The 26,208-nt window shown below is 39.3% G+C and overlaps 1 protein-coding gene across 5 annotated transcripts in view; it reads left to right on the top strand.

Moving 5' to 3' along the window:
• The window catches only part of tnpo1 (transportin 1), a 29,212-nt gene extending 3,873 nt beyond the window's left edge, over positions 1–25,339 (top strand). For 4 of the 5 annotated variants that reach the window (XM_033646197.2, XM_033646198.2, XM_033646195.2 and 1 more), the window contains exons 5-25: positions 669–775; positions 7,710–7,843; positions 8,438–8,519; positions 9,301–9,423; positions 10,202–10,320; positions 10,620–10,680; positions 11,834–12,005; positions 12,246–12,398; positions 12,513–12,738; positions 13,393–13,564; positions 13,819–13,905; positions 14,430–14,537; positions 16,201–16,359; positions 16,452–16,539; positions 16,625–16,723; positions 16,837–16,932; positions 19,918–19,993; positions 20,909–21,008; positions 21,093–21,167; positions 21,435–21,574; positions 22,169–25,339. In XM_033646197.2, the coding sequence (XP_033502088.1) occupies positions 669–775; positions 7,710–7,843; positions 8,438–8,519; positions 9,301–9,423; positions 10,202–10,320; positions 10,620–10,680; positions 11,834–12,005; positions 12,246–12,398; positions 12,513–12,738; positions 13,393–13,564; positions 13,819–13,905; positions 14,430–14,537; positions 16,201–16,359; positions 16,452–16,539; positions 16,625–16,723; positions 16,837–16,932; positions 19,918–19,993; positions 20,909–21,008; positions 21,093–21,167; positions 21,435–21,542 (2,345 nt within the window). In that variant the 3' untranslated portion in view covers positions 21,543–21,574; positions 22,169–25,339. Of the gene's footprint in view, positions 1–668; positions 776–7,709; positions 7,844–8,437; positions 8,520–9,300; positions 9,424–10,201; positions 10,321–10,619; positions 10,681–11,833; positions 12,006–12,245; positions 12,399–12,512; positions 12,739–13,392; positions 13,565–13,818; positions 13,906–14,429; positions 14,538–16,200; positions 16,360–16,451; positions 16,540–16,624; positions 16,724–16,836; positions 16,933–19,917; positions 19,994–20,908; positions 21,009–21,092; positions 21,168–21,434; positions 21,575–22,168 lie in introns of those variants that run through there. The other variant, XR_004502720.2, reaches the window with a different exon arrangement.
• The last annotated feature ends 869 nt before the right edge of the window (positions 25,340–26,208 follow it).

Raw genomic sequence — 26,208 nt, forward strand, 5'->3', positions numbered from 1 at the left:
AACAAAGTGTTGTTCATGGCTGAATATTTCGAAGCCTGTAGAAAAGACCTCTCTCAAATGGGGTCAGTGTTAGGATGTATTCCTGCCAGTGTAGCTGTAGAAAGGTGGAAGCAAAGGACTGTTTTAAATTGGATGAAACCGTGCATATAGCATGGGGATGATTTTTGCGCTTGTTTTAGTATTGCCCTCCACATATCCTTGGTGGAAGGGATTGTCAAAGTCTTGTTCTCAAAGTGTTCTTAAATTGTCCAAAGGTTGCATGTTCAAATTACACCTCTGCAGACAGCTCATCTGCAACAGGTAAACTTCTTTTACCTGCCCTGCTGTGGAAAAACACCTGCAGCAAAAATAACAGGGGACTTCAGCTTTGGATCAGCTTGCAACGGAACATGTAACCCACTTTGTAGAAAATACTGGAATATATATTGTGTATTGCCATTCTAAAGCTATTTATTTGCTGTTGTCTCTGTTTTTGTGACAAAGCTAAGTGAATGCATTTTTTGCATGGAGCGTATCCCTACAAATAGATTATAAATGTGTATTGTGATGCTGGAAGTCTGATTGATTCTTGGTTATTTCTTGGATTTGTTTTAATCAAAGTGGTGTCTGTGCATTCTGAGTAGTTTTGTCACACTAGTGTAACCAATAGTTAATCCTTTCATTAACAGGTATCCTCATCACCACCATTGCCTCCAAGGGAGAGCTACAAAACTGGCCGGAGCTGCTACCCAAACTCTGCCTGCTGTTGGATTCTGAGGACTACAACACATGCGAGGTGAGGATGAACATGGGTGATGTTGGCAGGATCTGATTCATTAGTTCATCAATCAGGGCCTGAAGCAGTTAGTGCTTATCTAAGCTGGACCAGATGGTTTTTTTTTTTTTTTAAAGTTTGCTTGCAAGCAGGATATATAAGCAAGAATTCATTGGATTTGATAAATACCACAGCGTCTGAAAATTGACAGTTCTGTCAGAGCAGCAATGAAAATGAGAGAATCCATTTGCATAAATCAGAGATATTAGATGACATTTGAAATCTGAATAAAACACATCTTCTGGCAACTCGGCATTAAATATGGATAGAAAACTGAATGCAGCCACGTTTAATCATCCTTTTCACTCTTCAGGATTTGTCCACATACTAAAATTAAACATGTTTGACAAACTATGATGCCAGCTTTATCTGCAGGCATTAGACTTAAACATTGAATACAGTGGGTTCAGCAAAACCAGTTTCTATATGGCAGTACATTTTAGAGATTACGCTTTTGCTTTGTATTTTTGTTATCAAGAGCTGCTGTCAAATTTGTTTCCTTAATATTATTTGTTCTTTGTATTACAGCTGTGTGTGTGTGTGTGTGTGTGTGTGGAAGGGAAAGAGATTAAGTGTGTGCACATTTGTGATCATGTGTCATAGCACACTTGCTATAAGTGGCATGTCTGGGCAGACACTGCTGCCTGCCTGTCTCTTTTATTTGTTTATTTATTTATTATGGAGAGAGAAGAGAGCTGGGTCAGCTATAAAGCAGCATCTGGATGGCATCCTGCTGGCCAGATGAGCTAAAGGCAGTCTCACAGCTGGAGCGGCAGCCACAACTGCAGATTATTCAACATGAAATCATTTATTCTCTTTATATCCTTTTTTACCACAAACCCATTATGACCTCATTTTCTGACTTGGAGTGCATCATCACCCAGAATAGATTTTATAATGTGTATATGAGCAAAAACAACAGTGTTTTGCTTCTTCTTGCAAGTTGTTTTTTTCTCTAAAAGCCATCATCCAGTTGTTTGCATTTTGAAAAATACCGTTAATTCCTCTGATTGCTCTTGATTGCATTAAGAAGACATGTTTGAGGTCCTCAATTCTTTATCATATCAGTACTTCTGCATTTACTACATTTAAACTATGGATAAATGCTCCATTGCAATGACCACTAAAATTACAGTACAGTATCTTGTAGTGAATGCTGGACCCTCTAAAATGTGTAGTGGTGCCGTGATGAGTGATGCCATACTAAAGCTCACATAAACTTCCTGGCCGTTAATATGCCGCCAGCTGCATGTGCCTGTGATATCAGCTACTGTAGGGAAGGCAGATTCATAACATTGAAGAACAAATTAAGCTGCACGTTGAACTGTAAATGCAGCTGTGATGAACGGCATTTGGAATGTATCTGGGCAGGATTACTCATCACCGCTTACAACAAGAATGTCCCTATTTTCTTACCATAAAGTCTGAAATTTAAGGGAAGAGGTGTGACAGAAAAAAATGTCTCTCCTTGTAGCACCACAGCCAGCCTCTCTTATAAAGCTAGTTCAGGAGCTGAGATTTAGGTCAGCTATTTACTGCAGAGGATCTTGAAGTGTATGTGTGTACAAGGCTTAAGACCGAACAGCGAGCAAAGTAGCAACTCCTGGTAAGGCTCGCTTATGATTTTGAAAAGCTGCTCGGAGGCTTGAAAGCTCCTTAGCTTCTGATGTTGAGGATGGTTAAGTTGGTGCTGGATGAAAAAAGTGTGTTGTAATATTTTGATAGAAGGTGCTCAGTATATATGTAAAAGTAGGGCTGGGCAATATATAGATAATTTCTCAATTTTCTGAACTCACCAGAGTGTTCCAGCTGTTCTGTTATTTGCTTTTGCCCGCTTAGTCATTACATCCACAGAACTAGTTATTACTTATCAAAACTCTTTGTTTAATATTTTGCAAAAGCACCAATAGTCAAACCTACAATATATTTGGCCAAAGATATCATTATATTTGATTTTCTCTATATTTCTAGCCTTATTCAGAAGCTTTCAGTGTTTCTGGCTGCTCAGTATAAAGGTTGTTATTCTCCACTTTTGAGGCATTTAAGTGATGCTGGGATGGTCCCGTTTCCCGAGTTGGGAAGTCATTCTTCTGACTTTGGTGCATTTATGAGGTTTGAGTTTAAATGTGAAAACAACATGGACTCTACAAATCAGATGAATTAAACAACACATTGATAACAGGTTGAAGCTTTGTATTACACAGTGTTTTTTTGTCCATTTTGGCATTCGTCAGTTTTCCCAGTTGGGAACTTATTTTTCCAATTATTCTGTCATCACATAAATGCAGGGTCAATATCCAATGTCATCATGGTAGGGAAGCAAAGGTATTTTGCACTGCCATTGATCTTTTCGTCGTTTATTAATTAGTTGTTGTAAACACTTCTACAGCCAGACAGAGCCACCAGTGTGGCCATATGCTGCAATAATGGATGTAGTGAATGTTCCAAGTAATGTTCATGGCAATAATGATACTTAAAATGGATTCAAACGATTACAAGAGGTGAGGCGTTAGATTGAAAGGGGCAGTTAATCTATACGTAAAAGAGCCGCTCCACTAGGCAGGTATTTTGTGAAGCTGAATATGTTTTTTACTGTAGGGGGTGGACAGTGTTAGACTTCAGATATATATTGGAGTTACTATGACAGTAGGTCTTAATAATAGTTTGTGTTTCTTGCTTAAACAGATCTTACCAAGAAATGTTCAAATGTATTTCAGAGTCTGCAGATGTGCAAAACCCCAAATGGATTCTGTCTATTCTGCAGCAGACTTTGTAAATGCTCTAGAGACAGCACATAGCCACGTAAAGCCAAACTAATTTTTTAAGGTGTTGACTGTTTCAATAGAGACTCCTAAATACTCCAAGCCATTACTGCCACCCGCACTTTGATATCTATTTTGGGAATATGTTTGGTGGCTGCCAGTGTACGGTTTCAGGGCAGTGTGCACTTTGTAATCTAAGTAGCGAGCAACATGTGTGATTCATGTTGGCCTTGGGCCATATGATCAGTCTCCATGTCCTCTGTGTTGTGCATTTACTGTACATTTATGCAAAATGACCCCCATCACTCTGAACTATTATCACTATGAGTGCACAACAGTCCCACACTGAGCTAGCGTCTGCTGATATCGGATGGATAAAGAGGATTGGATACAGTGTGTAGCTTTTAATTTTGAGTGATCTGTAAATCTTAAGTTAGGGTATTTCATTGTCTTTCTCTAATCTTTTTAATTACATTTTTGATATATAAAACAAAGCACATGTGTGGCTATAATATCGAAAAGAAAATCAAAACCAGCTCATCGCCTTAGTAACATCAGCAATTGCAGCTGTACCGTAGGTCCTGTGCTGTCATGTTTGTGGTTCAGAGCAGCAGTTGTAGGAAGAGACCCCTGAGCCTCCACACTGTACCCCTCTCCACATGCTCCATAAAAAGACAGGAGCAGGTGTGCTGGACACTGAGTGTGATGTTGGTGGATGGCTTTATATAGGTTTTGCCTGACAGCAGTTTTACTGTTGTGATTAATAGCTCCTAGAAGGTAGTTATGAGGATCAGTTTTAGACCGAACAAGCGACCGTACATACAATGCTTTGTCACCTCAGTGCTTGTTTGTACCGTGACATTGTTCAGATTTCCTGAGCAGGAGTCTGAAGGAGCTGCTTAGTTGACTAAATGCATACCTCTCTTTTTCCTGGCTCGCTGTCATCTGCATGACTTACATGCTAGTGTTTAATGACCTTCCATAGCAGGACATGAAGGGGAAGATTACATTTTAGACGCCTTAGTGTCACTGGAACGCTTGAAGGCCACTCCCATTTATTTGCCCTTCACTGTTGATGCACCTGCACGCAAACACCTATACTACATCAGTAGGAGCAGTCTTGTGTCCGCCCAGTTCCATTCAGTACATTATCACATGGGATGAGTTGTAATGGAGCGACATTGCAGCATGATTCATTCATTAATTTGACAAAACAAAGCATAACTATTATACCATTCAACTTGACATGAAAGACTGTATATTTTGTATTAACTGGAACATTTAAGGCTGCGACTAACCCTGTCTGTTAAGCTGATGAATAATTTTTTGATGTGTCTATTAAATTTCAGACTTTAGAGAAAATGCCATGTATCAATGGCAATATCCAAAAATCCAGGATGACATGTCTTATCTTGGCTGATTAAAGGCCCTGAGAAACCAAGCCGATAGTCGGCTGTCAGTAAATGTTGGCTTGTCGGTGAGCGTCTATTGCCCAGCACTGTTGCCCCTCGTCGGCCCCCATTTAATTTTTTTGTACAGATTCAGTATGTTGAATCGGTGACGGCTGAGCCCATCGGGGAATAAAATCACTGTGTATGGGAGTGCAGCTCACAACAAGAGAAACAGAAGGGCTGGTTAATCTAGTAATTAAACACATCAGCGTTTTTCGAGAGGTGATGATGGAAGTAGCTTAGGAGTGAGCCATCTAGCTTCCTTCTCGTTTTTGTTGAAAATTACACATGCCCACCACTGATCAGGCGCTTGCAAGAGAATGGCAGCGGGTGAAGACAAAATTTATGAGCTGACGTACAAGCAAATATTTTAGCTATCCTAGGAAGCAGGAAAACAGTTGGGCATTAGAGGATGTGGGAGAAACTTCAGCTATGTATAGTGCAGTTTGCTGCAAGTTTGACAGAAAGGCAGATAAAACAGTGTCGTTTTCATGATAATTAACTTTAGTCTTTGTTATTTTTTGGTACTGCTAACAAAACAATTTGTAAAGGGGCAAGTAAAAATTGACTTTGGGCAAGTAGATTTCTGACCCACTTGCCCAGCAAGTGGAGAAAACCAATGCTGAACCTTGTGAAAGTCCAAGATATCATATCATACAGTGATACAAAGAAAGCTGCAAATTTTCATCTTTTAGAAACTGGATCAAGCAGTTTTTTGGCATCTTTGCTCGAAAAAAATAAATAGATTCAAGATCAAAATAGTTTACGGCTCATCAGTTAATCATTTCAGCTCAATTTCCATAGTTGTTAAACATATTTTTGTCAACAGTAATTGTTCATCAGCTAAATCTGGCATCATTCGTTTTCGTTGGTACAATAAATCTTGTGCTATTCAGCTGCATCATGTCTAAATCTGGCGTTTCATTTCAAAGATCAATACTACCAAGTCTCATGCACATCAAATCATTGTCTTTTTTGTCTGTTTCAATGTGTCGTGAAAAAGCATTCCTATTCATTTCACAGTCCCCTGCGAAGTGAAATTGAGTAATCTGTATACTAATGAGGGAAATGACTGTATTTACTTTGTCTCCTCCTGCATGTGACCTTGACACAGTGTCCTCCTCATACCCTCCTCATCTTATTTCATCCCTTTGGCTCTTCCACATTTTTTGAGACCATTTCTGTATCTGTCATCTGAAAGGAATGCCGACATGGGAACAGTTTCCATGGAAACACATTTCAGACACCGTCGGTGTCCATGCTGTGCTGTGCTGTGCTGCTTCTTGTATCTGCTTCTCAGACTGCATTTTTGTGAGCAACACCAACGTCTGCAGCATATTGTGAACATGCATACTAACCATCAGCCAAGCAGCTAGTGTTGAGAAAGAGATGTGAGATAGATAGTGTGTGTGTTGTGTGTGTGTGTGTATGGATAACTAACTGCTTGCCAACTGTTTGAAGGTTATTAGAGCAGAAGGGGATGAATTCTATTGAAGATCATGGATGAGGAGGTTGAACACATTTTTGAGCGCTCACACTGTGTAAAAACTGGAGCAGGGTGCTCTATATGACCTATCCTTACATAAATACATATGATAATACATTTGTTCACTGAAGATCCAATAGAATATGATATTAACAGTATGTTGAGAGTGTACTGTAAAAAAATGTGATGTCAAAGAAGCTTAACAGAAATCAAAATCAATTCTCATCTCTATAGCTGCAATGTAACGATTGCTAGAGAAATTCTTTTCATGAAGCATTAACATCAGTTTTATTATTATTATTATTATTATTATTATTATTAATATTTTTAGCCAACATATCTCAATAGTTTGTGGTATAACATCTAAGAATTTGTTTAAAGGGTAACTTCAGTATTTTCCAGCCTGGACCTTATTTTTGTTTTTGTGTTGGCTCAGGCTATAATGTAACGTGAATGTAACGTTAATGGGCAATTGCATACTGTTAATTTACATCCACTAAACATGCTCATTTTGCCACTGGCAGGCTCAGGATGTTATTCAAGGTGTCTGACATCATTATGGAAAGAATCCCTACAGAGATAGACCTTTTTGTTAAAGAGTAAGATGCTTTCTGTTTAACCAGAAACAGCTCTGAAATTGGATTCGCCAAACCTACCAGACTCCATTTAAACAAACAGTAATTTTATCATCATGAAACACATTTCATTCAAAGTGGAACTGTCTTGGTTGGTCTTTCCACTGTTCCAGCAATCACCAGCTCTGGTTTGATTTGAAATTAACTTTTAATTAACCCAGATGTGAGAATATGCTGGCTCTATACGCACTAAAATTACTGTTTATTTAAAAAGTCTGGTGGGTTTGGCAATGTCGATTTCTGGGCTGTTTTTGGTTAAACAAAAAGGATCTTACTATTTGACAAAAAGTTGACCTCTGTAGGTTCCTTACCATGTTGTTAGACACTTCGAATAATAACAACCTGAACCTGTCAGCGGCAAAAACAAGTACTTAAAGTGAACTTGAGGATGCACAAATGCCTCGAGTGGTTACACTGCAGTCTGTTTCACTGCTGTCTAGCTCAGTACTGGACCAACTTGTTGTTGTTGTTGTTCCAATTAGTGACTTAGGTACAAAACATGGGGAAACAGTGGACTTTTCAACATATTCTCGATTGTTTTTTCCTTTATTTATCCCCCAGGGAGCGTTTGGAGCCCTGCAGAAGATCTGTGAGGACTCTGCGGAGATCCTGGACAGTGACATCCTGGATCGTCCTCTGAACATCATGATCCCTAAGTTCTTGCAGTTTTTCAAGCATAGCAGTCCGAAGATTAGGTATCAAGTTTTCTTCCTAAACTCTACATTTCTTGACCATAAAGTTATGACCATGCTGACAACAATGTTTTTTTTCCTCCATTGATTTGGAAGATTTATGGCATTGCAGTTTAAGTGTTCATGAATTCCATTATAATTAGGAAGTGATGATACACAGTCATCAAATTGTTGTACAGATCCTTTGTGACTGCTGCTTTCTCATGGTAGTTCCAACATTTATTGTTTTTGTTGAATAAAATTATGCCATTTACAATCTTGAATTAAAAAATAGATTATTTATGTTTTTTCCATTTTCCTTTTTAATGTGGAACATATCTTAACTTTAATTCAGTTTTCTACTAGTGAGTATGTTTTATGCAGAGAATGCATTTCTACACACGCACAAGACATAATAAAGGTCTGCATAATTGTACAGTAGAGGGAGCAGTCTGTCGCAGTGCAACAGGCCTGCTGACAGAAGAAAAGACTTCCTCATAGTTGGTGGTTAAATCAGTGGTGACTGAGCGGATAAGAAGACAGGGGCCACATTCATAATGTGTAACATGTGAGGAAAACTGTCTGTGCAGTTCTTAAGTCTTGGTTATTGTGTTGCAGGTCTCATGCCATTGCCTGCGTTAATCAGTTCATCATCAGCAGGACTCAGGCTCTAATGCTGCACATCGACCCTTTCATTGAGGCAAGTCTGACTGTAATGTATCCTCACTCTTCAGTGTGTATAGACACAAAAATGCATATAGACGTCTCTTGTATGGAAGGCAGACAGTCTGTCCACAATGAGAATTACCTCCCTTCCCTCAGGGCACTGTCTCTTAGTTCACTTAACACTAGCTACTGGTCTGACTGCTCACTGAGAGACTCTGGTTTACCTCTAAGCTTGTCACTTTGTCCAGCATTTGTTTTATATCCCTCATAAAATCATGTTTTCATTAAAAGCCCATTTGAAAAGGTTTAAGTCATGAATGTGTTCTACTTTTGATTTTATGTCGTACTTTTTGTGGCCTTATGATTTGGTATTATGATTTTTAATGGATTAATTTTATTGCTGAATGTGCTATTCATATTTAGACTTTGGAAGAGGAGATACAGAACATTAACTTCAAATAAAATGCTAGCCTCATATTTAGCCCAGGGTAACATTTGTATTTAATATTGTAACAAAATGCCAAGAGTTTTGGTGCTTTTAATAGCAACATGTGCCATCCCTAAAATGTCAAGCAGTAATAAAGTGGCAAGAGGCTGTTAAAAAGATTAGATGTCTGCAGTAATGCCAAAAGGAAGCCTGGATCTGTTAGAAGCAAATTGCTACAAAACATATAACAAAGATATACTTCATAAAATTTTGCCCCAAGATTTGTCTTATCTGTTATTGAACACACTTTGTATTTTATTGTTTGTTGTTGTTGTTTTACACTTTGCATAGGTGAAATTTGACCCTGGTGTCTCTCTATTCTCTGTAGAACCTATTTGCACTGGCGACAGATGAAGAGCCTGAAGTGAGGAAGAATGTGTGCAGAGCTCTCGTCATGCTGCTGGAAGTTCGCCTGGACCGCCTCCTGCCACACATGCATAACATTATAGAGGTGAGTGAGTTCAGGGGGCTACAGAGAAAAGGCTGAGAGTGGAAGAGTAAGGATTAGTTAACAACTGGTGTAAAGATAATTTTGTATTTCTAAGATAATTTTAGTGATTTTTAAAAATATTTATTACAGTTTTTCAGTATTTTTCTTATCGTCAGCAATTCCCATAAAACACAAAATCCAAATGTTCGCTGTCAAGCTGAAGTCTGACACAGCTTATTCCCCTGTGCCACAGACCTCGCTTGTTGCTCAGAAACTATTTAAAACACATCAGTGAGCCACACTGTTGGACTGGGTATCGTGTGTCTTGTGATAGGCTCTGAATTTTAATTTGAGTCCATCCCGTAAACACTGGGGTGCCATAAATACCCTCTTGTGCGCCCTATCTGCAGCAGAAAATAGTCCCCAACAAATACACCATTAACTCTGTTTGAGTGAAGTTTGCTACAAGCTACAATGCCCAGCTGTTTTATGGAATTATTTAGCCTTTTTTTAATGTATGGCTTCAGTAGGCACCAATGGGCTTGGGGCAGAGTGTCTTAGACAAAGCAGGAAAGTTAGGAAGTATGTATTGAGAGACAAACTCAGGTATGGGTTTGGTTTATGGGATGTGCAAAATAGAGTATTACCAACTTGTTCTTTAATGATACACTCCTGATAGCAGCCTTCGACTTGCTTGTGATAGGCTGCAGATGTAGTTGCGTTGATATTTTTTTAATTAAAAATCAAGTTTTGTAAAAATTAAGGATCTAAGATTACATTTTCCCAACTTTCCTCCCAGTACATGCTACAGAGGACACAGGACCAAGATGAAAATGTTGCCTTGGAAGCCTGTGAGTTTTGGCTTACTCTGGCAGAGCAGCCTGTGTGTAAGGAAGTGCTGTGTGGACACCTATCCCAGTAAGAACACACAACACACTACAAGACTGACACTCCACTGGTAATACAGAAAAAGCTGTTGATTCATAGCAACCTTGACAGTAACTTAGTGAAGACCTTGTACTAGGGTGATATTCTTCTTCCCCACCTCAGGGTGGCTGATTAAGAACCCTGACTGTTGACCTCAGCTGTAACATCTGTCACCACACTGTCACATTAAACTGCGCCCACAGCAGGAATCACATGTGAGTGATTGCTCGCGGGCTGCGACCTATCCTTGCCCTTTGTTCTCATAATTTTTCCTTCTGCCTCCACTCCAGGCTCACTCCGGTGCTTGTCAACGGGATGAAGTACTCCGAGATTGACATAATCCTGCTCAAGGTCAGTGTTTATAGCCTAATATTTGTACCTGTAAGTAAGAAGATGGATTGCCCCATGACTTTGGCTGACATTCAGTTTAGTTGACCCCTCACTAAACCCCGCCCCTTTGTTGTTAGAAGCTGCTACTATGTCAAGCTGTCGGAGCTGGCTTGGAACCCACTCTGTCACTAACTGCAGAAATATTATCTAGCACCACAAGCGGAGTGTCTTATAGTTCCATTATATTGGAGAGAAGGCAGACATCTCTACAGCTGATATCTCCAACACTCTGCAACTCACACCAAAACAATATAGATTAATAAATAGCACTACGGGTAAGAGGGAAAATAAATATTTTTGAATTTGGGGTGGACTTTCCCTTTAACATGTCTCTGCCCTACCTCTCCCAGGAATGAGTATCACTATTACACATGCCCCAGGATCAATGTTTAACCATGACAAGCTTGAAATTTACAAAACCAGTATGATAATGAACAAAATCTCAAATGATTGCATGAGATTTTGGAGACCCTTTTTTGGAGATTTTGGATTATTGCCAAAATGTGCCATGTGGCAAACAAAATTTTATAATACATACACATTTTGTTCAGCAAGATAATTTTCACAAATGAACACCACTTTTATGATTTTTGAAGAGCAAATGCAGCCGCCAGAAGTAAAAAAAATATGTCTCACTTAGCCACTTGTTAGCAGCTGCCTTCTTTAGGACACCAAAGACTTCAAAATTCACAACCTAGGTACTAACTGACATAATCATAACAAAACATAAAGGTCTCTTAAGCTTGTATTAACCAAAAACCCATCCAAAAAAAACACTGACTGAGAGGAGGGAACTGGGAGTGCATAAATGCTAATTCACTTTCGGGTTTTATGACTCATCCTGCACCACTCTATAGCTTACAGTCCCTGGTTGGAGGCGGTCTTGTGCTCTGATATGATTGTCCAGTCTGCGTTGAAGGGCTGGACTTAACGAAGGGTGAATTAAGTGGTTTATGTGACTGTGTGGTCTATAAATCTGTGTGAGATGTATACATTAAAGCACAAGCATTTGCAGTTGTTTGTATCCCTTTAATGATGCAATCATTTTTGTGTGTCAAAAATAATGAAGTTGAAACATACTTGACTTTCTTTCATGCTGTGCATTTGTCATCAGGGGGACATTGAGGAGGATGAGGCAATTCCAGACAACGAGCAAGACATAAGGCCACGCTTCCATCGCTCCCGCACAGTTGCCCAGCAGCACGAGGGCGATGGGATTGAAGAAGACGAAGATGAGGATGACGAACTGGATGACGATGATGACACTATCTCTGATTGGAACCTGCGTGAGTTCAGTGCCTGTGCCAATGGAGCTGTCTAGATCTCCGTTCAGCGCTTGCGTCCTTATCAATATAAATTGTCCCTTTTCATCATGTCCCATTCTCTTGACGAAGAGCTTGATAACATACGCTGTATTGATTAACTTTCTTGTGTTTGTCTCTATTGTACCTGTGATGTGTGTATGATGTTTGTCCGCACACTTCTATGTTTGTATGTATGTTGCTCTACTTTTCACCAAACATTAGGGAAGTGTTCAGCTGCAGCGTTGGACGTGTTGGCCAACGTGTTCAGGGATGATCTGTTGCTGCATCTGCTGCCCCTACTCAAAGAGCTGCTCTTCCATCCCGAGTGGGTAGTTAAAGAGTCTGGCATCCTAGTGCTGGGGGCTATAGCTGAAGGTAAGAAAGGAAAGAAGATGTTGGGACAAAACATGGGGAGAAAATTCTCCCCCAGTAAATGTAATCAGACGCTGTGCCTGCTTTAAATGACTGTGCTCTCATCCCTCTGTCCAGGCTGTATGCAGGGCATGATCCCGTACCTGCCTGAGCTCATTCCCCATCTCGTACAGTGTTTGTCTGACAAGAAGGCCCTAGTGCGTTCCATCACCTGCTGGACACTGAGCCGCTACGCCCACTGGGTTGTCAGCCAGCCCCCAGATACTTACCTGAAGCCTCTGATGACAGAGCTGCTCAAACGTATTCTGGATAGCAACAAACGCGTGCAAGAGGCTGCTTGCAGGTGAGCAAGAAGTCCTGATAAAGCCATGTCATTTTACAGCAAATTTGGAACCCTGCACTTAATTTGGACTGCTGCTGCCCTCACATTTTTCTTTGGCTTTTGAGCTGCAGCTAGATTACTTTAAAGCTGGGCATACATTTTACAATTTGAGCCCATTTCAGAAATGTTGTTGATTAATTCTAACTTCTAATATATGAGTAAAATCATCACAATGTAAAGCCAAAGCTCACAATTTATGCCTTCACACTGTATGGTTCCATCGTCAATCACAGTACTTTAAGATGCTCTGTTTGCCACTTTGTGCAGGTGCAGTGAGAAATAGGCACTGTTGTTAGGGGAATTGCTCTGCTCTGCATCATCTGTGCCAGAGCCTGACAACGGCAGACCAAAATTTTTGACATGTCAGAAATTCATCTGCAACCAGTTGGGAGCAGTTGATTGGGCCATAATCTGTCCTCGCTCACCCCTGTAAACTGCACAGCAAACAACATTCAACAAAGCTATAATTCCAATTCCACTCTAAAATGAGTGCTCAAAAATAGGGCTCAAATCGTACAGTGTGTGCCCAGCTTAGGTTGTTGAGAGGTAACAACCACACATGGCTCACTCTGTGATGTTTTCTTTACTCTCCTCTGTTTAATCTCTCCCACCCAGTGCCTTTGCCACTTTGGAGGAGGAGGCTTGTACAGAGCTGGTTCCCTACCTGGCGTTCATCCTGGACACACTGGTGTTTGCTTTCAGCAAGTACCAGCACAAGAATCTGCTCATTCTTTACGATGCCATAGGAACACTTGCAGACTCAGTGGGTCACCATCTCAATAAACCGGTATGAAGAACAGAAGCACTGACTCAGTTTCACTTCACATTTACATGTGAATATAAAATTAGTGCTAGTGGTGGTAAGTGTACTTTGTAATGTCATAGAGTGGAATCATGCCCAGAAGGAAAACAAGCATTAACAAATCCCCATGCTTCCTAAATTAGCTTGATTGTATGCAGGCCATTAATTCATGTCTGTAATTATCATTAGTTGCATACTGTGTCTCTGCAGAGGCTGATGTAATGTGTATTATTTGTCAGGAATATATCCAGATGTTGATGCCTCCACTGATCCAGAAATGGAACCAGCTGAAAGATGAAGACAAAGATCTTTTCCCATTATTAGAAGTGAGTTGCTTATGTGAAGTTACTGTCTGCACCAATGTTAATTTTGCTAACAAAAACTATGACTTAATATGTTTTTCCAACAAACCTTTATTTCCATGACTAAGATGAGACAATTATGAGATTTCATTACACACTAACCATGTCTATATCAGCTTCCAGTTATGATGATGAAAACAAACGAGACTGAAATGTGTTTTAAAAAATAAAAACTTGGCTAACTTTACTACCGTCTATACTGAAGTAGTCATGGTTTTCTTTGCCTAAGATGAGACTAAAATGCTTAGACTTTTAGTCAACTAAAACTTGAACTTAAAAAAACAGGATGAGGTTGACTAACTTTGATTAAAAACTAACAAGGACATGTGACACAGAACTAAGGCTAATTAAGAAAAATAACTGACAAAATTAACACTAGTGTGCACAGATCACTCAGTTGACATTGAGTCTGTTCTATGATGATGATGAGAATGATGATGATATGAGCAGACTACTGATGGTATCTACCCCCTGCTTGCCTTCCTCAGTGTCTGTCATCTGTAGCCACTGCCCTGCAAAGTGGATTCCTGCCCTACTGTGAGCCTGTGTACCAACGCTGTGTGAACCTGGTTCAGAAGACCCTTGCTCAAGCCATGGTGAGTGTGTAGAACCCTCAACTGTATACACATAAGTCTCCCCCTCTCTCTCACTACACTTAAACTATTTTTCTTCTTTTATAAATAAAATGAGCACATTGGAGCTGTTTGACCTGTACGTTCTTGACCCTACTGCCTGTGCATTCAGGCTGAACTTCAAGGAATACTTCACCCCACCCAAATGACCATGTGTAGAGCTATTACTCACACCATTTTCTCCAGAAGTGGAGAAAATTCTTGATGAATTGAAATCATAGGGGTCTGTGTTTAACAACAGCAGAACTATATCAAAACAACGCTTTACAAACTCTCACACAACTCGAGCGGTATGATCCATGTCTCATTTGTCCAGTCGTATACCCAGTGCTTCTCAAACAGACGGATCTTTCCCAACAGAGAACTTAACTAAAAGAGGGTTATGTATACTCTTTTCAAAGCCAGACTCAATTGATAAAAACAGATATTTTACCTCGCTGAACACGGGAGCTGCTGATCTATGCCTTCCTTGATCAATTAGTTTGTCTGTGTTATAGTGTTATTTTTGTGTTTTAAAGAGTTACTTAGGGTTCGACCAAGTCCTACAATAACCCAAACAAGTTACTGGTCATGGCAGTGGTAGACCAGCAGCTCATGTGTTCAATGAGGTAAAATCACTGTTTTTGTCAGTGGAGTCTGGCTTTGAAGAGAGCATAGATAAGTTTTACTTTCAGTTCAGTTCCTGGTCAGAAAGGGCTGCCTTTTTAAGGACATACCGAGCATACGACTGGATAAATGAGACTTGGATTATACTGCATGAGTTGTGTGAGAGTTTGTAAATAGATGTTTTGATAATGTTTAACAGGGACCCATTTACTTAAATTCATCATGAATTTTCTTCAGTTTGGGTTCTTTGTTCACCACGGAGGCATGTGAAAAGAACACGTTTTCTTCACAAATTCAACACAACACAAAAATTTTTTTTTAGAGTGGAAGGATTACTTTCTTGCAGATTTAATCCTAATGTTTTTATTACCTCTGCCAAGAAGGTTATGTTTTCGTCTGTGTTTGTCTGTTTGTCTGCAAAATAACTCAAAGTTCTGAACGGATTTTGATGAAATTTTCAGGAAAAGTTGATAATGGGACAAGGAACAGATGATAAAATTTTGGTGGTGATCGGTTGAAGCGACGTGGATAAAATAATAAAATGGCGGGAAATCCGAGCTGCTTGGCGGAGGTCTGCGCTCTCCGAGTGCTCTAGTTATCAATGAATCAAATGAATAAATGTAATATGAAAGGATTTGGTTGTAGTGACAAAGCCAAAGAGAATTATCACCTGACTCTCAGCTCTTCAGAGCATCTTTCAGCTCATGGTTTTGGTTTTATGGGCATGTCAACTTTAAAAAGTAGTAATATCTCAAGGTTGTGTTTACACCTTGTCGCACTGCCTCCAGGTGGCCAAAAAAAAGTGAATGCAGGTTAAATATAGGTATGCAGATAAACTATATATTCAATCATTAATACAGTGGATGGGACATGTCATCTTAACGATGGAGAGCTGACTTCAAAACTAGAAACTTAACTTTAGAGTTCAGGTTTTAGAAGTAATGATAATTTGATTATCTAGTAACTATTTATGTTAATGTAACTCCGCTCTCCTCTGCTCTACCATCCCTCACTCTTTCAGCTTTATCAGTCGCAGCCTGACCAGTACGAGGCCCCTGACAAAGATTTCATGATCGTGGCTTTGGATCTTCTTAGTGGACTTGCTGAGGGTTTGGGAGGCACCATTGAGCAGCTGGTTGCGCGTAGCAACATCCTCACCCTCATGTACCAGTGCATGCAGGTGAAGAAAGTGAATAACATGCTACTTTTCTGATAAACTAATCACTGGTCACTTGCATTGTTCACCCTTTGTTGTTCTGTCCAACTGCTCAGGACAAAATGCCAGAAGTGCGTCAGAGTTCTTTTGCTCTGCTGGGAGATTTAACCAAGGCTTGTTTTCAACACGTCAAACCATGTATCGGTATGTTCTGTGCAGTTCATGCCTAAACACTGTCGGTAATAAGTTGTTAATCAGTTGCTAAGTTAACTCGCTTTCCTTCTTCCAGCTGATTTTATGCCCATCCTGGGTACTAATTTAAACCCAGAATTAATATCAGTGTGCAACAATGCAACATGGGCAATTGGAGAGATATCAATACAAATGGGTGAGTGCCTCACTTTTAAATAATTACCAAAATATGTCACCATTGTATTTTTTACTACCAGAATAGAGTGAACAGATTTCTTTCCATTGTTTGTCACTGTCCTACACCCGTAGGGTCTGAAATGCAGCCGTACGTTGCCATGGTGCTGCACCAGCTGGTGGAGATCATTAACAGGCCCAATACTCCAAAGACTCTACTGGAGAACACAGGTACCACTCGGTGGCAGTGCTGAGCCAGCCAGCCAGGTCGCCACACACAGGGAGGTGCTCACACACTCAGGTCCATTCAGCCAGGAATCACCACACTCACTAGAGTGCCTGTCCTGCCCTTTATCTCTATTCAGAAACCCTTCCCTAGCCATGGGCCTTACAGGTTTGGCTGGTTTCAACAAGTATGCAAAATATTTCAGCTAATGATTTGCTAGCTGGCAGCATGGCCTGTAAATGGAGATAAAAGAAAATGAAACCTGGGCAAGGCCCGGTGTGAAAATTTTAACACTCTTGAATCGAGCGAGTCATGTAAGTGCCCAGACTTGGAATGAACTAATGTGGACTGACTGTGCACCATCAGGAGAAGCAGAATACTGAAGTAGAACAAAAGACAAAGCACAGACAGTGTGTGAGATACATAGGTTGAGTTCACAGCCTCACATAGTTAACTGTTACCACAAGACAACAATTTGCTTAGCACTTAAACAATAACTACTTATAAATGATTGCTAGAACACCTAATCTGACTAAATGTAGGGTACGTAGCCTAGAGCATTTAAAAGATGGTTACACTGCACTTTTGTTCTTACCAATCGAATTGGACATAATGATTTGATGAGTCAAAGAGACCACCTCGTCAAAAATCTACATTCAAGAGTGAAGTGTAACCTGCCTAAGTGACAGAAAATTTAGGGACTCTGTAGATGTGTTCCTGTTTGTTTGCTGTCAATTTATTTGTTGCTTTTATTTACTGTTCTTTAAATGTGGATGCATATTTGCCAATAGATGTTAAATGTTGTTAAGAATGGCCAATGTTTGATGCAGGATACATGATAATTAGAACTGTGTTATTTCAGTTGAATTTTCTAAGAATTTAATAATGTTTGATTCTGACCAGCGAACCTTTTCACCATGTGTTGCATGTTTTCAATGTGTTAATTGAAAACACAACAGTGAACCAAAGGATTCCAAATAACTCTACAAAATCCAATGTTTTGGCCGTGCATAAATCTCACGGGCTATGTTCAGACTGCAGGGAGTTGTTTCCCAAATCTGATGAGCTTTTTTTGTGGCTCATATGTGACTCGAGATCTTTTTTTGTCATAACAGTGTGAACATTACAAATCACATAGAATCTGATCTACATCTGATGCAGGTTGAAGTCATTGACACCATTCACGTCACACCACTCCTGGCTCCAGCTCTACATACGTTGGTGCAGAAGTTAGCATCCGTCTTCGTCCTCTTTATCATCTGCTCATGAATTAACTGGCTTCCACTTTACATCAACTTTTACTTTAAACCGTAAATGCTGACTTCAGTGGCCTCCATGTTTACTTCAATAGGACAGCATGCTGCGCGTGACGTCAGGTTGTACCCAGCTCAGAATTATGTTGGCCTAAGCAGATTTGGCTGCTCAATATGAATGTTTAAATATTTGTTCTTAATTTTTTTTATTTAGAGTTAGAGAGTTTGAACAGGGTACAGCGGCACATTCAGTGCGACAGTGACATTCTCAAAATATAGTTAACAAGCTAACTATGCTAACAAGAGATCGGAAATGTGCAGTGCTAGAGACTATGTATTGAGTTGCTGTGAGCATCATCACTTCTAAGCAGATGGTAGAAGATAACATCTCGTTACCTGATCGGGCAAAGCCTTTCATCCTGCGGGCAGCTGCCTCTGTATCCACAGCTGCCTTTGTATCAGAGGCTGCCTGTACCGAAGAGCAGCATGAAAGTGAGGAGCATTCAGTGTGCAGCTGAATCTGGAGACCAAAATGTCCACGGAAATACTATGCACGCTGACTGACAAAAAACCAAACCAAACAAACAAAAGACTGCTCGAGTTGGAGGAATCTCAGTTGACTCTAAATTGTTCTCTGACTAATGATTCAAATCTCCAACTTTTAGGGGGCAGCACCAGTGTGACGTTGCTGTCATTGTTCTTTTGCATGTGTGATTTAGTTCAAGACTGTGACCAGTTAACACTGGAATCTGACATTGGCCTCATTTAAAAAATAATGTGAATAGTCAAAAAAAAATCAGATCTGAGCATTGAATCCAAATGGAGCACTAAAGCTTGCAGTGTGAATGTAGCCATAGAGAATTCCAAGAGAACCAGTTAATCACTGGAACTGAATTTAAATAGACAGCCATGTAACACCACAGTCAGTTAAAGGTGGATGTGGTAGTGAAGTCTAGGAGAGTGCACACAGTGGCACTTTTCAGTTTCTCTGATCAGCTTATCCTGCACTGAACTTAAATTCTAATGAGCATACCATCTGCTTTCTGCATGTGTCATTGGACTGTTCATAAATGCCTGTTTGTTAATGAGAATGTTGCATAGTTTTGTGTCTCTTAAACTTAGGTCCTCCCTCCTCTCTGCCTCATAAGAACCTGCTGTGCTGGATACTAGTCTCCCTCCATGTAGTTGGCTTGGAGTAATCTGTCATTTCTTTTCAAAAGAACAAAAACAAAAACATTTCTGTTTGTTATGGAAAATTAACATTTGTGAGTTTAAGGGAGAAATCTCTGAAAGCCCAAGTGAACTGCTCTTGTTTAGTCCAGTCACATACACATGCTACACCTCAGCTAGCCTGTGTCTTCACATCCAGACCTACATTGTAATTCAAGTTAATGCATTCATAATAGATTTGAATAGCTTTTTCAATCCATATGATTTGTGAAAGCAGATGCCATTGTTTGCCTTTTTCTATGAATGTCCTGTCAAAGTTGTCAATGTGTTCTCCCTTAAACGTGTTGTATGTTTTTTTTAGAGTGTCATATTTTACATTCCTCCCCCATGACTGACGGGGCAGTAATAATCAACACTAGTGAAATCTTCTGTTTATTATCATACACAGATTCTGTTGATTTATGTCTCTGAGTTGTTTGTTTTTTCTTTATTTTTCTCCTTCCCCTCCTCATTGCTCATGTCTTGGTTGGCGTTTGGTGGTGTGTAACCGTGATTGCGTTACCTTAGCAATAACAATTGGTCGTCTTGGTTACGTTTGTCCTCAAGAGGTGGCACCCATGCTACAGCAGTTTATAAGACCCTGGTGTGTATTATTCAATCTTTTATTTAATTCATCTCCTCTCTGCTTTCCTCCTATCTTCTCGTCTGTCTCCTGTTGCTCCCCTTTTCTCCCCTGTTGCTCTCCTCTCCTCCCTCCTCACTCTCCTTCTCAAAAGAAGTCCTTTCAGTTGTTCTTTTTTGTTTTTTCTTATCAGTTTGTAATCATTGCCAACCATGTGACTAACCCTGTCCTCTTTTAGGTCCTACTTGTGATTTGTTTTTTTTGCCTCAGTAGCACCTTCATGTATTCTACATTAATTTAATTTCTAGTTTTTTTGTCATTGTTAACTGTCGCTAACCTAAAAGATGCATGGGATCAGATATGTCACATGCCTGCTGGTTCAACAACAGAGAAAGGATGCAGTCTTTGCTGCAGAAAGAGCACTCCTAAATCCCTTTCTCATATAGTAGTCACCCAGCTGCATGTGCCTGTCCCAAAAAATGACCCCAAGCCTTCTCTAGTCAACCTTTTCAAAAAGTAATGTTATTTTCAAGGTGCTATAGATGAGGTTTTGCTCAACATACTGCTTGTAGACAAAAGTGAAGTCATAAGTCAAATATTTTGTTAAAAGTAAAACTGTTTTATTTTTATTTGTTTTGTGTGCATGCTTGACTTGTCGTGGTTATCCCTCAGGTTATGATAGACACAATTTTCTCCTCACATGGATGTATACATAGAGTCTAATATGTTTTTACTGATAAGGAAGAAAAGTATTAATGATAATACACATAAACATTACATTTGTATAAAGGATGAATATAGGCTATATTTGTTTATTTCTCACAAATATTATGTTATTGGTATTTGCAGTAGCCATTCATAGTGGCAGTTGTTAGTAGTTTCTGAAATAGTTTACTTGATATGTCTGATGTTAAATGTGGTCGTCCCTGTTGTCAGGTGCACCTCTCTACGAAATATAAGAGACAATGAGGAGAAAGACTCTGCATTCAGAGGAATTTGCACTATGATCAGTGTAAACCCGGGAGGTGTAGTGCAGGTGAGGTCTAGCAACACGTGGTCATTATGTTTGTCAGTTGCTCCACGAGTTGAAATGTTGCCTTACCTCTCTTCTCTGGAACAGGATTTTATATTCTTCTGTGACGCAGTGGCCTCCTGGGTAAATCCAAAGGATGATCTCAGAGACATGTTCTACAAGGTAAAAGCTGAAAATGTAAAATATACTGCATTGAATCACAACTCATATTACCAGTCTAACTGGGTCAAATTTCAGCAAAGTAACATTTACTTAAGGATTTTTGATCATTGCTCACTGAGTCACCCTGTCTGCCCCCCAGTGGCCAAATGGAGAAGTGGCAGTGTCTACAGTTGACACTGATAGTAACCCTGTGATGCACAAGATCTATTTTGAAAGGCAGCACTCCGTTATGACTTGGCATGAGCTTCTCTTGGTGTTTGATTTCAGATCCTTCACGGGTTTAAGAACCAGGTGGGAGAGGACAACTGGAGGCGCTTCTCCGATCAGTTCCCCATGCCACTGAAGGAGCGGCTGGCAACCTTTTACGGGGTGTAACTGTTTCCACAGCAGTGTGCCTCATCACTGGGGTCAGTATCTTCTCTGATATCATATGCTGTCATTGAAAGTAAATAGAAAAACATGCTGATTTCAGTATTTATGAAAAATCTTAATGTCTTAAACTCAACTTTATGAATATCAGGCATTATAAGTCTTTAAATAGTCTTAAATTTGGATTTGTGAGGTCTCAATTGGCACAAACATTTTATCTAATTTATTAATCTTTAAATTTCTTTTTGTCAAAGTGAGTCGAGCTCTTGTTAAAGTCCACATTTCTGATGTTACAAATCTTAAAAGCTACCACTGGACCTATTGCCTATTTTTTAACTTGATACTTGTACTTACCTGTTGACAAAATGGTTATCATATTACTCATTCTAATAACCATATTCCTACATAAAACTTAACTCTGAGTGGTGCCACATACATGCATACATTTATACTTGTCTGCAGTGCTTGAATAAGTGAAAAATGATTTTTCCAAAAAACAGTCTTAAATTTGGTTAAGTGATTTTTAAAGCTCTTACAAAGCATGGAATTTAAGTATGTGACACCCTTATTTAACATAAAAGAAATGTTGCTTTAGGACAGTATTCTAATGGGGTCTTTCTGTCTCTGCACAGGTCATTTACTACGGGAGACAATATAGGGAACCTCTTTTACCCAGGGAACATGTTACCCTTTACTGGGGGGAAGGGTCTGCCTGCTGAGGGGAGGGAAGGGGTGCGGACCCCTCCCCGACCTGAAGGACGGGGTGGGAGGGAGGTGGTAGCTGCAGTGCTCAGTGCCCCCATGCACAGGCAAGGGGCGGAAAGGGACTGCCAGAGCAACCTTATCATGGGAGGAAAAATCACGTTATCACATCTCAATCAGAAAAAAATCTATCACCTTTTTCTCCACATTTATTCCCCAAACATCTTATTTTCTGTTACCTGAACTATTGGAAAGAAATGTAAGCAAAACAGAACACTTTGCAAAACTCTGTAAAGCATTTGCTCATTTATTTTTGTTAGGTTTGCACACCGAAAGGTGCAGAAAAAGGTCTTTAGAGCAGATGCGCATTTATCATCATGTCAGCCAGGTAAATGGCACGTGGTAGTTCTCAGTAGGACTGAATTCTACCAGTAGAGTAGAAGAATAAATGAAGTTAAGTTGAGGGTTTATCAAGAGGTATTTTCGCTAAATATAAGGATAGCCTAAAGCTAAGACATAGCAGCTGATGCTAATGATGCATCATATTGGATCCAACTCTGGAGAATCTAATTTAATAATGCTGCATATCACCAAGAATAAGTTATCACCTATGTAGTTATCATATTTTTTCAGTGTTCCAATACTTTATCAGGGCAAAAGCTGTTAATAATGTCACTGGAGAGCACAAGATTTTCTTTTAAGAGCAGCTTTTCTGGGAATAGGTAGCATGCTTGTGTCGTCGTGAAAAGCTGTGGAACATTAGTGATGTGTGTTGCGTTTGACAGCTGTCATTGCCCTGTGATAAGGTTCTTCTTTGACCTTGTAATTTATCTATTTACAGTACTTTTGTTTCCTCTACCAGAGAATTACGGCAATCAGCTGTAATGTAGCATGACTGGGTTTACACACAGAGTTTAGGAAATGTGCAAAATCTTGGCTGTGACGTAACGTCGGCGTGAATCTCTCAGTTTGGTCTTGTGGCGTGAATGTGACATGGACATTCATCAGCAGGCGTAGTGAAGCTTTAGATGCTTACAATCCTTTATATGGTCTGAGCCTCGTGGAGGAGAAATGAAGGAGACACATGTTGGAGACACCACGACACAATTCTCGTCTTAGTGATTTTTTGTGATTTTGGCTGTCAAAACCATGCAGTCCATCAGATGAATGTTAAATATGTTTATTTCTCAATGTACTGATGTTTTCTTCTTGGTTGTTTGGCTTCTTGTGCTAAAAGCATGATCTCGAGGATGAGTGTATAATGTTTTGGGTGGTTGTGTTTTGTGGGGTACTTTCATCTCTTGCATGTTGGTGGCCCCTCACAGCCCAACATATAGTGGGAAGGGAATTACGGGAGGGAGGGGAGCTTCAATTAAAGGTTTAAAAGTACATAGTAACCTTTTATGTATAGCAACACTGGGACATTTATAACTTCACATAACTCTTGCTGGAGTGTCCTCCCTTAACTTTTCCCCCATAGCTGGATGTATAGTTTTTAAATACTGTGAAACTACAACAATGTTATTGTCTCTGGTTGTTTTGCGCTGTTATATTTTATGAAGTGTGTAAGTGTTTAAGTTACAGATAGCCTGAATGTATTCCATGATGGGTTGGAGAGAACGGAAGGATTTTTTTTTTTTTAAATTTTTGTTTTTTATGCCCTGCCAGTCGTTTTTCCTCTGCTGGCCAGAGTAATAACTGCAGTATTTTAACCCTTTGCAATGCACATGGCATGCACTTAAAATTTAAATTGCAAGTGCTTGAAATTAATGATGTAGCCAAACCCTTCAGAATATGACCTTAGTGTTAACAGATCATTGATTAAGTATTGCTGCTAAAATGTATTTACCTAATGCAATAAGTATCTCGATGCAAAGGGGTCATTAGATTGTGAAAGTACTTTAGTGTCTTAGATAAACGTTCACAATATGAAACATATAACTGATCTCTTAGATTTAACATTAATGAGGTAAACAGGATAATAATGCATCATGGAATACAGAGGCAAATATTTGTATGTGCCACATCATTTTGTGTTTTGAAGTGATTCTGTCTGTCACATTCCAGCTGTTTGGCATGCAAAACAATGGAGTAAACATGGCTTGATGGGGTATGTGTATGTTTGTGTATGTGCGTGCACAGTCCTGTTATTCTTTCATTGAAAGAGTGTAGGTCTATAAAACACATGCGAAACAATCCCCACCATTACTGTGCTGTATTTCTGACTCGACTGCTGCTATACATTGTAGTTGTGTTTCACTACTTGAATACGTGTTTTCTATGTGTTAACCTCAGGTCGTCTGTGTTCAGTGTTATTTGTTATCATTTCCCCAATGTGTACGCCTTTATGCATCTCCTCTCAACTGAAGATTAGTAAAACTCTCACCCTTCATATTAAAAATGGGTAACCATGGGTGTTAATTGGCATTAGTGTTATATGTGCGCAATACTGCTATCTGTCAAAATGGGATTACAATTGCAAGGCAGGGGGAAGAATAAAATGGTAACTTGCACATACTTCATGTACTTTTTGTCAAAAGTGATTGTTATCAGACTACGGTAAATACTTAGTGTATACAATGCCTTGAGAGCAAATACTTTGAGGTTTTGTTGGTGTTTTGCAATAGATATACTGTATCTAAAGAAGCAGGTAACACTGAATTTAAAAGCAAAGAAATAGGTTGACAACTCAAAGATAATGTTAAAAACATAATTTGCAAATGTAAGTTTGACTTTCTACGAAGCTTTACTGAAAATTTGTATTTTATAAAGCACCCACCAATATTAAGGAATGTCTAGTCAAAGAACTCCTGCATTCTCATTTAGCCTTCAAACTTGATTAGACTATCTGCCTTCATCATTTTTGCTAATAAAAGCAAAAACATCATTTTGATAGACATGGTTTGATTTTTTTTCTTTTTTTTTAATAAGCTGCTGAATTTTAAAAAAGTAATACTTTTGGGGCCACCAAATATTTTGGATCATGCAAAGAATCTATATTGTACTGTAGTAATTTTGTAATATTTGTAAGATGATATAGTGGATGTGACTGGTTACCATTGCTTGAATCTGTACATTGTTCCAATAAATTGTTTACATTATTTATGGGTCTCTGTCTTGTATTTTCTTAAATTTAATAGAGCATGTGTCGGATCTGCACAATATTAGCATGCAAGAAATCATGGAGTCTGTCCTGTCTCATCAGTTCAGACAGTGGCTGAGGGCTTATCAAATTCCAGCCTCAGATTTTAGTACTGCATTTCACTTTGTATACATGTAAACATAGGTATCAGATCTACATTATTTCACATCATAGGCAACATATATTTATATGCATGAAGCTAAAAATCCATCATTTGGAGGCCATTACAGGTGTATAGATGCAATATACTAATTGAATAGAGGCTGTGCATATATACTACAGCATCACAAATGCAGCCCAGCATGCTGAAGTGGTTCTAGTTTCTAGCTGTTTGGCTGCTTATCTGTGGATCTATGCTGACTTAGTGTACCACATCCCTGTCAGTAAAAAATAACACTTAAATAAGCATGAGGGACAAAAGTTGTAAACAGACTAATTAATGATGGAATCACCTGCATACCAATCTGGAAAGTTTTTTCTTCCTTTACCTCCTTTTCCTCTACAATGTAAATTGCAGAATCTGTCTTGAGAGTTTACCCGCATACAAGAACACATTTTTTTTTGTTTTTTGTTTTTTACACGATGAGGGCGGAAATTTTTCCCAAGTTGTGTTCACAACTGGGTTTGAATATTATGTGATTTCATTTTTTTGCACAAACAAGACATGAATAATTGAAGTCCACCAGCTTTAAACACCACTGATTTCATTGCATTGAAATGTTTTACTTTGAAAACCATGCATCTAAATGTATTTGTGCTGAGTTCACCTATTTGACATTGTTTAATATACTTTTTGATGTTCATAAAATTTTAGAATTAAACAAAAAT

Source organism: Epinephelus lanceolatus, chromosome 19, assembly GCF_041903045.1.
Source record: "Epinephelus lanceolatus isolate andai-2023 chromosome 19, ASM4190304v1, whole genome shotgun sequence".
NCBI classification, from domain to species: domain Eukaryota; kingdom Metazoa; phylum Chordata; class Actinopteri; order Perciformes; family Serranidae; genus Epinephelus; species Epinephelus lanceolatus.